The sequence below is a fragment of the Mus caroli genome, chromosome 13, assembly GCF_900094665.2.
Source record: "Mus caroli chromosome 13, CAROLI_EIJ_v1.1, whole genome shotgun sequence".
Taxonomy (NCBI): Eukaryota; Metazoa; Chordata; class Mammalia; order Rodentia; family Muridae; genus Mus; species Mus caroli.
Genome location: NC_034582.1, coordinates 50,894,833 through 50,908,996, shown reverse-complemented (window position 1 = coordinate 50,908,996; position 14,164 = coordinate 50,894,833). Strand labels below are relative to the sequence as shown.

At 54.2% G+C, this 14,164-nt stretch overlaps 1 protein-coding gene across 4 annotated transcripts in view; it reads left to right on the top strand.

Moving 5' to 3' along the window:
• The first annotated feature begins 2,678 nt into the window (after window positions 1-2,678).
• Window positions 2,679-14,164, top strand: part of Pdlim7 (PDZ and LIM domain 7) — a 15,245-nt gene continuing 3,759 nt past the window's right edge. The window contains exons 1-10 of one of the 4 annotated variants that reach the window (XM_021180025.2): window positions 2,679-2,838; window positions 3,786-3,892; window positions 7,180-7,331; window positions 7,410-7,440; window positions 7,898-8,016; window positions 8,603-8,739; window positions 8,861-8,897; window positions 9,858-9,919; window positions 10,057-10,291; window positions 11,399-11,579. In XM_021180025.2, the coding sequence (XP_021035684.1) occupies window positions 3,797-3,892; window positions 7,180-7,331; window positions 7,410-7,440; window positions 7,898-8,016; window positions 8,603-8,739; window positions 8,861-8,897; window positions 9,858-9,919; window positions 10,057-10,291; window positions 11,399-11,579 (1,050 nt within the window). In that variant the 5' untranslated portion in view covers window positions 2,679-2,838; window positions 3,786-3,796. Of the gene's footprint in view, window positions 2,839-3,785; window positions 3,893-7,179; window positions 7,332-7,409; window positions 7,441-7,897; window positions 8,017-8,346; window positions 8,364-8,602; window positions 8,740-8,860; window positions 8,898-9,098; window positions 9,451-9,857; window positions 9,920-10,056; window positions 10,292-11,398; window positions 11,580-14,164 lie in introns of those variants that run through there. The other 3 variants (XM_021180026.2, XM_021180027.2, XM_021180028.2) reach the window with 3 other exon arrangements.

Sequence of the window (14,164 nt, the reverse complement as noted above, 5' to 3'; positions counted from 1 at the left end):
AAAAAAAAAAAAAAAAAAAAGAAGAAGAAGAAGAAGAAGAGCACTGACTGCTCATCTGAAGGTCCTGAGTTCAACTCCCAGCAATCCCATGATGGCTCACAACCATCTGTAATGGAATCTGATGCCCTCTTCTGGTGTGTCTGAAGAAAGTGACAGTGTACTCATATATAGAAAATAAACAAGTAAATGTTTTTTAAAAAAAGAAAAAAAAGTGTTTGAAGATAAAGAAATTGTGAAATGCAAAGGGGCCCTAAGGCAAGAATATACTTGGGGGTGTAGAACCAGGGCCAGAATGGGCTAAGTGGAGTGGGCGAGTGTGAAAGAGCTCTGCCCAGTTTCATTTCTTTTTCCTGTCTTAGAAATTCAGACTTAACATCTTCCCCAAGAAGCTAAGCACAACCCCCTCCTCTCCCTTATTTTTATTGCATTTCTTTTCTTTTCTTTCTTTTTTCTTTTTTGACTTATTTTGAAGCAGGGTCTCACTAAATGGCCTAGGCTGGCCTTGAACATGTAACCCCCCTTTTCCCCAGTAGCTGGAATTACACAGGCCCTGTGCTGCCAGGCCCAACACTTGACCCAGTTTCTTAGTCTTGGGTAGGTCTTAAGGATTTTAGTTTTATTTTAAATCGAGTGTGAGCCCACTGGAATGCTAAAAAGATGAAGTGTGATCTCTGTTTTAAGAATATCACATCCGCAACGGCAAGAAGACTGGGGGGTGGGGTAGGGGGAGGCAAGGGTGATAGCGGGGCGGTCAGCAAGGAGGCTCGTAGGTGTTGAAGCATTCGATGGAGGTGAAACAGCAGCAAGAGTTAGCTGCTGCTGTTCAAGCCAGTCTACACAAGGAGACCTTATTTTATGTGCATGGGTGAAACAGCAGCAAGGGTTAGCTGTGAGAACATCTTAAAAGTGGAATCTGCAGGATTCGGGAGATGATGGAGATGAGAAGAGACATATAATTTCATAGGTTCTACAGAACCAACTGGGTGAATGATGTCATTAGCTGAGACCAGAAAGGAGTGAGAAGAAAACACAAACTTGGACTGTTTGAGAAACCTTCCTGGCAGACATGTAGACAAGGCAGACATTATTGGCGTCTGCAGTTCTTGAGGAAAGAGCTCGGGCTGGCCATTTTCAGTGTTATTGAAAGCCAAAGTAGAGTAAGGGCTCTTAAGGTGTGAATTTCGTGACCAAATGGCCAAAGACTGGAGGCAGATGAAGTGTTATAGAGGGAAGGAAGCCTTGAAGCTAGAAAGATTGGGATTTTAGATGAGGAAGCTGCTGGGCTTGGTATGATCTCAGCCCTCCGGAGGGAAGAGCTGGAAGATTTGGGAACCCATGCAAGTTCAAGCCAGGCTACCTAAGGAGACCTTTTTTTATGTGTATGGGTGTTTTCCCTGCATGCATATGTGCACTATGTGTGCACCAGATGCCTGGAGAGGTCAGAAGAAGGTGCTGGATCTTAGGTGGGAAAGAAGAAGATAGAAATGAAGGAAGGGAAAAAAGAAAAACCCCTGATCAACCTGGTGTAGACCAGCATTCCTGTCAGGACAGGATGAAACCTGAAGGCTACAGCTGACTTAATTGAGGTCATAGGAGACCTGGAGAAAGAGTCAAGAGTAATATAGGTGACAAGGGACAAAGAGGGAAACGTGATGGAGACAGAAGCATAGCAGACAGCTAAAGAGGGTTTTTTTTTTTTCTTCAGTTTTTCGAGACACGGTTTCTTTGTGTAGCCTTGGCTGTCCTGGAACTCACTACATAGATCAGGCTGGCCTTGAACTCAGAGACCCACCTGAAGAGGATTTCTTCAAGGATGACAACTCCCATAAGAGTTTGTGTACTTGGGACAATGATGGAAAGAGGGGGTGTGATGACGGTGGGGGAAGGCTGGGCAAGGGGAGGCTGTGCACCTCTCTACTGACTCAAACACTCAGGAGAGCTCAGCTTTTCCTCCTGCCCACCCTTGGCTAAGACCGAGGCTAAAGCAGGGGCTCTGAGAACACTCCAAGGCAGCCCCTTCCATCCCACCCGCATTGGAAGAACTGTGTACACTGGACTGGGGTTAAATGGGAAACAATCCATTCCAATAGTGGTTCTGGGTGCTCTGGTGGAAGTCTCAGGGCTGTGGACTGTTGTCTGGGTGGACTTACACCGTCAGACAACAAGTGGAGCTAAGCCCGCCCCCGTTGGCTCTTACTATGTATGTATTTACTTATTTGTTATGTCCTGCAAGCCTTTGGTTGGGTTTGGTGTTGAGGACTGAACCAAGGGCCTCCAGAGAGCTCAGCTACTGTAGTTTACTGTACCACTAAACTACATCCCAAACACCAGGAGGCCTAACTTGAAACTACCCTATCTCGCTTCTCCAGTTCCTGGAGAATCTGAAATCTGATGATGCTGACAATATTGACCTCTAACAGTATCCCTACCAGAAAAGTGTTACCATGCCATTTTCCCCTACAAGGGAGAATATGGTGAGAGACCAGTCAACTCTGGGGTTTCAAACGGATGCTTTCCTCCACTCCGCCAGTGGGAGGCGCAAGGGGCTTGGGCGAGAGCCTGAAGCGGGGCACAGGCTGGGCAGCGACCCGACTGGCGAGGATAAGTGCCCGATCTCGCCTTCTCTCTCCTGGAGACTCAGGGTTTTTTGACTGGGTGGGGCCTCCCACCGACCCCGGGATGTCCACTCGCTTGGCCTGGGGAGGGCGTGGCCTAGGGCTCCGCCCCCTTCCGCGGGCTCAAAAGGCGCGGCGTCCGCGGAGGCGGGGTCAGAGCGCAGCGGCGGATCCCATCGCGGCTCCCGGAGGCTGCCAGGCAGCGGCCCAGGCGGGCACTCAGGTACCGGCGTCCGCAAGGGGGTTCCTGGGCTGCACCCTACGGGGTCCCATGGCCCGCTGAAGCGCTGGGGAGGGCGTGGGTGGTCGTGAAGAGTGCCAGATTCCCTTGGCTGGCTCCGGCCGCAGCCTCCGCCCCCGCCTTCCTGCGGCGAAGTGGGGCTGATTGGCGCCTGCGCCACTGTGTGCGGTGGGGACGCGGCCAAGCGCGGGACTGGGGCGGGAGACGAAGGGAAACAGAGTCATGTTGGCAAGGGAGCATCGTGCGTGGGTGGCACCACTTTCTCTGGCTTCCAGAAAGGAGCCCGTCTCTGGCCGTGCGTAAGGGGCACGGCCCCCGTCGCTCTCTACAGGGCCAGTACCCCGTTTTTCTTTTCCCCTTGCAGAGACCAGGGGTCCTGCCCTGACCACCAGCAGCCTCGACCTGTCCCAAAATGGCTAAGACCCGCTCCAGCGTCCTCCTTCCCCACCCCTCCCCCTCATATCCCGAGCCCCTAACGTGCTCCCTCCTCGGGCTCTCTACAGTGTCAGCTTACACGCCTTATATAGTCCGAGCAGGCTCTGGCGGCGGCCTGCCTGCCGGGACCCGGGGAAGGAGGGGGAGCTGGCCCCTGACTCACCCCGCCGCCCTCCTGAGATTCCAGGTTAGCTTGGGCAAAGCAGTGCCAATTAGCCCCACAGCCAACCCCTGCAGAGAAAAGCAACTGAGCTCGGAGAGGCCTCTCCAGGCCCTCCCGGTGGCAGGGGGCAGGGTGGGGAACCACCTTGTCTGTTGTCTGTGAGAGGTCGGCCTGCCAGGAGCCCAGCCAAGCCAGCTGAGATACCTGCCTCCCAGTGCCTGCGTGTGTTGAGCGTCCGCCCGTGCCTTCTTGGTGCCTGGCCAACGCTAGTGCCCAGATCTGGACCTGCCTGCCAATTTGCATTGCAGACACTTTCTCTTCTTCCTCACAGGAGCAGGCACGATGGATTCCTTCAAGGTGGTGCTGGAAGGGCCAGCCCCTTGGGGCTTCCGTCTGCAAGGGGGCAAGGACTTCAATGTGCCCCTCTCTATCTCTCGGGTGAGCCTAGGTGGGGGAACAAACTCCCCAAGGGTTCTTGGGTGCTCAGGTTTCCAGAGGATCATGGGAGGAAACAGCAGGAGCAAGCCAGGACCAATAGGGCAGGAGTGTCTAGGTCCAAATGGACACTTAACTACCAGGACTCCCAACTAGGTGGAGAGTGGAGAGGCACTCCCAACCTCCCTACTTTGACATGGTATTTGATGCACTCCCACCAAGCCATCTGTGAGTGACAAGGGGGAGCCTGTTCCTTCAGTATTGGAGGCTGATGTCTCCAAGAAGTATCTTAGCTGGGAGAGCAGCCTGCGGAGCCACGTCCCCAGCAGGATGTAACTTTAATTCCACTGTTATTCAAGGAATAGCAGTTGTCATCCTGTTTCTCCAAGTGACAGAGCTTGGCGGGCTGGAGGAGCCCATTCAGTAAGTCCACTGCTGAGCAAGGGTTTGAACTGAGGCACAAAAAACGGCTTGTACTCTCTGCATGGTCAAGGCCGATGGGGAACTCTTCCCACCCTGTGTGAGGACTGAGTCCCAGTCAGCTGGCTCTAGTCAGGCTGTGTGGCCTTTGACCCCAAGCCTAGGTGTAGTGAGGCTGGCCTGTAGAATTCCTGTTCCCATTCCTCAGTCCACCCTGGTGGGGAGGGTGGAGCTGGGAGCTGACTCCTCCCTGAGGCAGGGGGATTACCTTATAAGCCCAAGAATGCGAGCCCCAGCTGGGATGGCCAGCAGTGGCTAGTCAACAGAGCCCAAGAGGGCTGGCCTAGGTCTAGGCCCCTCACCTGGCCCTCAGTCATTGGTGTCAGTAGGACTCAAAGCAAACTTTGTGCCCAGCCTTCCAGCTTGGTATCTCTGACTGGCCTAGGGGGTCAAAAAGGGGGCAGGGACTTCCTTCCCTGATATCCGCCTGCCTAGAGAGGCCCACCCAGCCACAGTGTAGGCAGGCAGCTGCTGGCAGGAAGCCCAGGGCAAGCCCAGCCCAAAGGGGCCTGAGAATTTCCAGGCACTGCCCAGCCTGAGAAGGGTATCAAGGCTGGTTCTCTCTGTGGGAGCCAGACATGGTGGTCAGGGCAGGCAGGCATGCATGCTGTGTTCTTCCCAGAATCCTTCTCTGGAATTGCTTTGGAATCTGCTCCAACCAGCAGGATGACTAAGGGCTATCTAGACCCTTCCCCCACACGTACATCCTACGGGTTTCTTCCTCCCCTCTGGGAAAGTGCTGGCCAGTGTGGTGTAGGTCTTAAGTTTTCTTCATTGGTAAGGAAAGCCCTGCAGATGTTGTCTGTTGGGGGCACTCTGCTGGCCCCTGCTGGCCCCTGGGCTCCTTTGTCAGCGGCCTTAACGTGTGGGTGGGGCCACCCGCTGAGCCCTGCCCTGGAGTGAGTTAGGCCCTGATGGGTGGGGTGGTCTTTTCTAAATTGGGCCAGCCCGCTATCCCTCCCCTGACCCCAGAGTGGAGGGAGGAAGGAGGGGCTAGGGCTGGCTGTGGGCCCAGGCCTGGAAGATGAGGTAATGTCTGGGATTTGGGGGTTGGGCTGCTCAGTGGAGCTCCCAGGCTGACTCACCCACACCCATAACACTGTCCAGCCCCCTGGCTTTTCCCCTCCTTAATCTCACTAGCCTCTCTTTCCCCGGACGGTCCTCCCCGTGGTGCTCTGACCACCGGCTTAGCCCCCACATCTTGCGCACCCCACAAGAGAAGTGGTCCCTCATGTCTCCACCCCTTTTCAGGGAGCCAGTGACTCCTCCTCACAGGACCCCCACCTTGGTCTTGCCCCACACCTCTCAGGAAGCAGCCTGTATAGGAAGGAGTGGCTAACCCAGGTCTCCATGTGCTGACTCACCATGCCTGTGACTAAGTCATTTCCCCTTTACAGTGTCACTTCCCCGTCCCCATTATTAGGGGCTCGTTGGAGTGAAACAAAGGTGAGAGGGGGCATACAGACCCCAAACTTAGCCTCGAAATGAGGGGGCATCTTGCCTTGAGCTGTCAGTCCTTCTGCCTAGCCTGTGCCTGAGAGTTAACATCACATGTATACCATGCCTGGCACTCTAGAGTCTTGTTTTGCTTCCCCTGATTTTATCTAATTAATTTTGCTAGTTTTTTGAGGCAGGGTCTCTTTGAGTAGTCTTGGCCGCTCTGGAATTCACTATGCAGACCAGGCTGGCTTTGAATTCACAAAAATCCACCTGCCTCTGCCTCCCCAGGGCTGGGTGTAGGCCATACATCTGGCTACCCCAGCTTCTTTACTGGGTGTGTTGACCTCTCATTTGTGCCCTATTGTAGTGGAGCCTTCCAGTCAGGCCCAAATCCCGGCTGCACCCCTTGCTAGCTGGAGAGCGAGTCCAGGTGATCTATAGTTCTGGGTTTTTCTGAGTGTGAACAGGGTGTATCCCCAGACTCCTGCAAGCGTGTTGGAAGATTTGGTGTCGAGCCTAGGTGTTCTGTGAGATTCTATTCTTACCATATGTTATCAGGTAAAGAGGGCTGTGACTCACCAGCCCTCTCCTCTGCTAACTTCCCCTTCAGGCACAAAATAAAGCTGTCAGGTCCAGCTCCCTGTTCTGTACCAGAGTTGACAGTGTCTGCATGAGGTCCCTCTGTCCCTGACATCTCTAGAAGCCCTCATCTTCTCTCTGTCTGCTTCAGTACACATTGCATTAGCTCACCGAGGAGCCTTCTGGGACCTTGGGCATCCTGCACCCTGCTTTCCCTACTACCTGTCAAGTGTAAATGCTTTGTGTGGTATCAGATGGTTGAGTGGCCCTGTGGTTTTAGACCTGTGGTTGAACCACCATGCCCCCAATCTCTTTGGCTTTGAGTTGGGAATTTCTGGTTTGTGTGGCAAATGGTGGAATGAGAGCCAGCGGCACTGGCTGATTCCTGGTAAGCGGTAAGCCTTGGTCACCAAAAATAAAAAAATAAAAGTGAAAGTACATTCATGAAGACATTCAGTGCCCGGGGGAGGAGCCAGGACTTGGCCTTGATGGGGGTGGGGGGCAGTAGTGGTTCTCAGATAGGAGATGGGACATTTAACAGGATATAGGTGACCCCGATCAATTTGTAGCCCAGTTTCAGCAACACGGGTAGGTGGCTGTCTTGGGAGGGCAGGCTCGTGGGTAAAACAGCCTATTGAGGCCTCAGAAAACATAGCTGTCAAAGGCTGTGGTCCTAGCCTGCGAGTGTGGGCTCTAACCTGAAGGTGGCTGTTTACCAACAGCATTTGGACTATGAGGGAGTGTGCAGCTTGGTTATGCACCCATGGACTTCTGACCATTCCTCTCCACAGCTCACGCCCGGAGGCAAAGCTGCACAGGCCGGTGTGGCTGTGGGAGACTGGGTACTGAATATCGACGGTGAGAACGCGGGCAGCCTCACGCACATCGAAGCCCAGAACAAGATCCGCGCCTGTGGGGAGCGCCTCAGCCTGGGTCTTAGCAGGTACAGATGCTGACAGGCAGAGGGGTGTGGATAGCCTCTGGTCTCACCTGCTGTGACCGCATCTCTCTTCTTCTCCAGAGCCCAGCCTGTTCAGAGCAAACCACAGAAGGTAGGTTATATAGGAGATGTCCTGGCTGAGAGAGGGAGGGGCTTAGCCTGGGCTAACCTACCACCCCTGGCCCAGCCTTGGGACCCTCTCTCTGGCTAAGGGCAGACACCAGAACAAGCAGGGTCTGGGGAACATGAGAGTGGAGCTAGGAGCTGCCGCACGGTCCGGGCGCCACGCGTGCCTGCCTGCCTATCTGTCTGCCTGCTGCTTCCCACAAGCCTGTGCTGTGTGTGCCTACCCACCCTTGGTCACCCTTGGTCCAGAGCGGGTTGAATTCATCACTTCCCAATGGGCCCCATGAAGTCGTAGTTACTACCCCTTCATCCTAGCCTCTGGCCAGATGTGTAAGAGTGGGCCGGACCTGTCAATGTTCTTGGTGGTAGTGATTCCGCTCCCACCTCAGCCCCCACTCCCACCCACCCACCTACCTACCCTGCCCGGCTCTGTCTCTGCCCAGGCCCTGACCCCTCCCGCCGATCCCCCGAGGTACACTTTTGCACCAAGCGCCTCCCTCAACAAGACGGCCCGGCCCTTCGGGGCACCCCCACCTACTGACAGCACCCTGCGGCAGAATGGGTATGTCAGCCTCTGCCCATCCACTCCAACCTCTTGTGCACACTGTCTGGTCCTTTCACAAGCACACACACAAGCTGCCTGCTACCGCTCAGTCTGTGCCGGACCCCAGCCCCTTAACCGTGTGGCAGCAACCCCTGGCGGCCGGGTGGGGCTGCTGCTCTTTGACAGGCTCTGCCCTGCTGAGCAGCCTGGGGTTGGCCTGTGGTGTGGGCCAGCTGAGTCTCACACACTCGTTGCTACCTTGCCTCCCTCTCTACCGCTCTGATTCCCCCTGTCGTTCTTCTCCTGTGTCTGTCCCTTTATCTGTCTATCTGTCTGTTTCCTTCACAGGTGCAGACCTCTGACAAGTTAGTGAGCCCTCTCTTCCTGTCACTTTCCTCCCTTTTGGCACTCTGGATGGTGGCCCCTCCCTGCCCTGCCTGTCCTGACCCCCTCTGATTTACCCACCTACCCAGCCAAACCCTTTGCCTCACCTTCCTCCCCCCCAGCCCCCTGCTGTCACCAGAACCCATGCACATCACGTCCTGGGAGGGGCAGCCCCTGGTGCCCACAGAACCAGAGGTTCTGAGCTCTGCCCTTCCCATAGACAGTTGCTCAGACAGCCGGTCCCCGATGCCAGCAAGCAGCGGCTGATGGAGGATACCGAAGACTGGCGGCCGCGGCCAGGGACAGGCCAGTCCCGCTCCTTCCGCATCCTTGCCCACCTCACGGGCACAGAGTTCAGTAAGTGCTGGCCCAGGACAGGGCGGACTCTCCTGGCCTCAGCCTGGGCCTGACTTTGCCAGGACTCATGGCTGGAGTGACCCTTGTTTCTCTTGGTCAATGCCTGCTTCTGTCCTCTCAGTGCAAGACCCGGATGAGGAATTCATGAAGAAGTCAAGGTAAAAGCTTGGGCGCTAACCCCTCTCCCTAACCTCCCACTTCTTCCTTTCCAGCCACCAGCCCTCGGCTGCTCCTGGCTATCCCCTGCCAGAGCTCTCTTCTGTCCCTTCCTCCTTTCCTTCCCTCCATCCTCCCTGCCTCCCTTCCATCTCTCCTTCCTTCCACTTCCTCCTCTTCTTCTCTCTCTCTCTGCCCCTCAGGGAAAAGTATGTCCTGGAGCTACAGAGCCCACGCTATACACGTCTCCGGGACTGGCACCACCAGCGCTCTGCCCACGTGCTCAATGTGCAGTCATAGCCTGGCCTTCCCAGCCTGCTGCCCTCTGCTTCCTTTCTCTGTTACTCACTCCCAGGGCACCCCACAGGTGTCTCCAGCTCTTGCCTACCACTTTCATGTCCCTGGCCTGAACCTCCTACCGGCCCGGTCCTGGCAGCCCTCCTGGCACAGGGCCTGGCTTCGTCTGACACTGCCTTCCTTCTTGGCCCTGTGTTACTACTGTCTGCCAGGTCTGCACTGCCTTTGAGCATGAAAATAAACATTCTCAGCCCTGTTTCCTTTGCCTCTGTCTCCCATCTTTTGGGTCTGGTTATGTTTTGGGTTTAGGATGCTAAATGGTTTAGACATGGTGTGGGTCCTGCAGCCTGTTTCTCGGTGGGAGGGAGAAGCTAACCAAGATGGCTCTGCCTTACCCATGGTTCTCTTGGATAAGAGGAGACCCAAAGTCTGCCCTAGGAGCAGGAGCACACTCTGCTACTACACTCTACACAGCAGCCCAGATAGCTATACCCTACTTAGGGGAAGCACCCCTTCCTACCCCTACCCCAGAGGGACCTGGAATCCATCCCAGCAGCTCCCAGTGCACTCATGCATCACCCATGGGGGCAGTACAGCTGAAGTTACGGGGTGGGACCATGCCCAAAGCCTCAGCCAGGCAGGGCCTTGAATGGCAGATCTTACAGCCAGGTGCCCAGGACAGAAGCCCCAGCCCCAGCCTCAACTATACCCCAGGAATCCTGGCCTGGTAAGATTTGGGGCTGAAGAAGGGTGGGTAGCCTCCATGGTCATAGGGTGGTGGGCTTTTAAGGCTACCCTGGGTTCTACCCTCTACCCTTTGGGCTCCCTGAGTACCCCTCTGGATCTACTTTCTTTGGCTGTCAGGCCCCACCACTCCCAACCCCACCAGCCGCCCACCCTGGGCCGTGGACCCTGCATTTGCTGAGCGCTATGCCCCAGACAAAACCAGCACAGTGCTGACCCGGCACAGCCAGCCAGCCACACCCACGCCTCTGCAGAACCGCACCTCCATAGTGCAGGCCGCAGCTGGAGGGGGCACAGGAGGGGGCAGCAACAATGGCAAGACTCCTGTATGCCACCAGTGCCACAAGATCATCCGGTAAGTATTCCCTTCTAGTGCTGATCTTTCCTGCCTTGCAGCCTGGCCTTGGCCTGTCTTACGTACTTACGTACTTATCCTTCCTCCACTGCTACTCTGAGAGTTAAGGATTTGATCGAAGCAGGGAGGGATATAGCCTGGATCCTCAGATCTTTTTAAATTTATATATATATATATATATATATATATATATATATATATATATATATATATATGTATGTATTTTTTGTACATGGGTGTTTCTTCTGGATGTGTATCTGCACCACTTGCATGCCTGGTGCCCACAGACACCAAGAAAGGGTGTTGGATTCCCCTGGAGTTGGATGGCATTTAGATGGCTGTGAGCCTTCATGTGGGTGCTGGGAATCAAACCTGGGTCCTGTAGAAGAGCAGCCAGTATTCCTCAGCTGCTGAGCCATCTCTGCAGCCCCCGATCCTCAGGCTCTTAATCCTGCACTGCCTACCATACTCACACCCATCTATAGCAGAGAAAGCGGGAAGGTGCCAGCGGCACCCTGACGCTGCGTCTGTCGCTTTGCCACAGGTGGCAAGGGAGGGCCTCCCTCTCTGCTGCTTCCCCCTCATGCTTAGTCTCTGCTGAGCCTCTGCTCTCAGAGCCGATAGGCCACAGGTACCTCCCTCTGTGCACTGCTTCCTGGAACCCAGACAAGTCACATAGCCCTCAGAGTCAGATTCCAGAACCTTCCTAGTTGTTGGCCCTGGCCCTGGCCTGCTTTGGTCTCCAGTCAGCTCTCAGGCAGAGAGGATTTGTAGAACATACCCTTCTGACACCCCTGTTTATTCTAGGACCTACAGACCCCTGCTCAGGCCGAATGGAACAGGCAAGCAGGACAGAGTTCACCAGGGTCTCTTCAGCTGTTTATTTTCACACTGGGCAGTAGTCCCCCAGGGGTGTCTTGGTAGACTCAAGCTATCAACTTCCACCCAAACCAGGGTGCCTCCATCATCAAGAACATATTGGTCCATCTTGCTATATGAAAAGCAAGTCTTATAAGAACAAGTGTCTTCTCCTGAAGGCAGGAGATGCCACTTCTGTCTTCCTCCTGGAGCCCCTGCCTCATTTGCATATATTCCCTCTCCTTGCAGCGGCCGCTACCTGGTAGCACTGGGCCACGCATACCATCCCGAGGAGTTTGTGTGCAGCCAGTGTGGAAAGGTCCTGGAAGAGGGTGGCTTCTTTGAGGAGAAGGGAGCTATCTTTTGTCCCTCCTGCTATGATGTGCGCTATGCACCCAACTGTGCCAAATGCAAGAAGAAGATCACTGGAGTGAGTGGGGCTGGCAGGTGGGCAGGAGGGCTGGAGGGACAGGTGGGCCACCAGGTGGGCAGGAGAGTAGGTGTACCAGATGGGCAGGTGGACCAGGTGGGCCAAGAGGGCCAGGAGGGCAGGTGGACCAGATGGGCAGGTGGACTAGGTGGGCAGGTGGACCAGGTGGGCCAAGAGGGCCAGGTTGGCCGGAGGCACAGGAGGGCCAAAGGAGAAAGTGAAATGTTAGTAGTGTTCAGCAGTTGAGCAGTTGTCAGATGTGAAGCTCTCAGCAGGAATCTCCAGGATCCTAAACAGCCTAACAGTGGAGAATCTAGCTCAGTGGCAGAGCACTGGTGTAACATGCACAAGGCCCTGGTCTGTTTCTGAACAGCCTCATCAGGCATGGTGGCTTTGACTTCTAATCTCAGCACTCAGAGAGCAGGAGGATTGTGAGTGACAGGCCAGCCTGGGCTACACAGTGAGACTGCCTGAAAAAAGCGAAAACATTCTAATAATGGCTTCACTTTGTATCAGGCAGGATACTCTTTTTTTTTTTTTTTTTTTTTTGCTTCTTCTAGATGGGGTTTCTCTGTGTAGCTCTGACTGTCCTGGAACTTGCTCTGTAGACCAGGCTGGACTTGAACTCACAGAGATCCTCCTTCCTCTGCTTTTTAAGTACTAGGATTAAAGGCATGCACCACCACTGTCCCACTGGCCAGTATACTCTTAAAAGACACCCCCACCCTCCACTCTCTCTCCCTTCCTTTCTCTCTTTGGGTGTATTTATTTTATGTGTATTGAGTGTCTTGCCTGCACATATGTATGTGTACCCCACTCACAACTGGTACTCTCAGAGGTCAGAAGACAGTGTCCCCTGGAATTGGAATCACAGACAGTTGTGACTTACCATGTGAGTCTCAGGCCTTCTTAACCACTGAGCCATCTCTCCCGCCCGAGACCAAACTCTTATTCAAAAAAAGCTTAGGCAGAGGAATTGAGCTGGCTCCAGTGACAGGAGGTGCTGACTCCAGGTGCCACTGAGCCTGGCACCATGATCTCCTGGGTTTGCCTGTCTTCACCTTTGTCGACTTCCTTCATTCCCAGCATGCTTTTCTCTGGAAAATGGCAAGAATAGTACCACTGTGCCTCCAAGGTTCCGTTTCCCCGGGTTAGCTCCCTAGGAGAGAAAACACCTCAGTCCCACTCCACCCAGCACTGATGCTTACTGGTTTAGCTTGAGTCACATAATCATCTCTGAGAAGTACCATGTGTCTGATTGGATAGGGCTGGGGTATGCCCTCCCCTGTAGCTGTCAGGAAGGTGACTCTCCGTCCTGTCAAACATTGACAGGTAGCTTCGAGCTCCAGCTGAACCAGTGACCAGGGACAAATGGTGACCTCAAATAAAAGCAGGATGGCAGTACCCTCAGAAGGGAAGTGGTCACAGAGGGCTGTACCCACTGGGACTGCATTTGGCTGCCATAACAGTGGAGACATGGCCAATAGAAACGGGCTTATTTATTTCAGGCCGAAGAATTCCTGAGCTAGAATGGTACTCCCGGGTGCTCGATAGCAAGTAATGCCTGTCAGATGGCCGCTGAGGCCCAGCAGGGGAGGGAAGAGACAAACAGCGTAGAGGTTAGCATAGTGTGTGCTAGGGACCCAGCGCAGGGCCTTACATTGTAAAGTTTTTCATTTGAACCCAAAAGATATAAACTGGCTTCCATTATTGTCTCAAACTGCAATACACTTACCACGGGCTATATGGGAAGCAGGAAAACTCAGTGTTCTAATCACTCTAGCTGGCGGGGGTGGGGTGGGAGGGTGTCTGTTCCAGAGCCCCATGGATACTGGTGCTCGAGTTCCGTATCTAGAGCGGCATTATACTCACATGTAACCCGTGCATATCCTCTGTGCTTCAGTCTGTCTCTAGATCATTCAGAATCCCCAATCAGATATAGATAGTTGGTGCCCTGGATTGTGTAGGGAATAATGACAAGAGCTGGAAGTCTATGTCGGTTCGGTGCAGGCACAAATATTTGTTGATTCATGGTGGATCAAAGCCACAGATGGTGGGCCCGAGGGTTCTGAGGGCCTCTTGTGCTCCGCAGTCGAGCTTGCAGCTGCCCATGGAAGTAGAAAGCTGTCTGAAAAGCCACAAGCAGCCGGCCCGGTGTCTAATGCTTCCACTGTACAAAGCTGAGACTGCAGATCACTTGACAGGACTCACGGGTGGCAAAGGCAGAAATCCAAACTAAAACACCGATGCAAACTGCTCTTCCTCAGAGGCTAAACACAGCCCAGCACCAGGTTTTCTCTGCACAGTTGGCCTTGAGGCTGCATCTGGGTAGGCAGCAGGAAGTTCAAACCTGGTAGCCAGGTCTAGCCTGTGACCTGAGAGGACCCTGCTCCCAAGTACTCTCCCTGTAGGAGAGAGACTTTGCAGGTGTCAAAGGCTTGGAGAGACGGGGACACTGAACAGACTCGGTTTGACCACCTGAGTGGGTTTCTATTCTACACAGTGGACACTCAGGCCCAGGAAGGGGAAGAAAGTTTCTAATGTGTGTGTGTGTGTGTGTGTGTGTGTGTGTGTGTGTGTGTGTG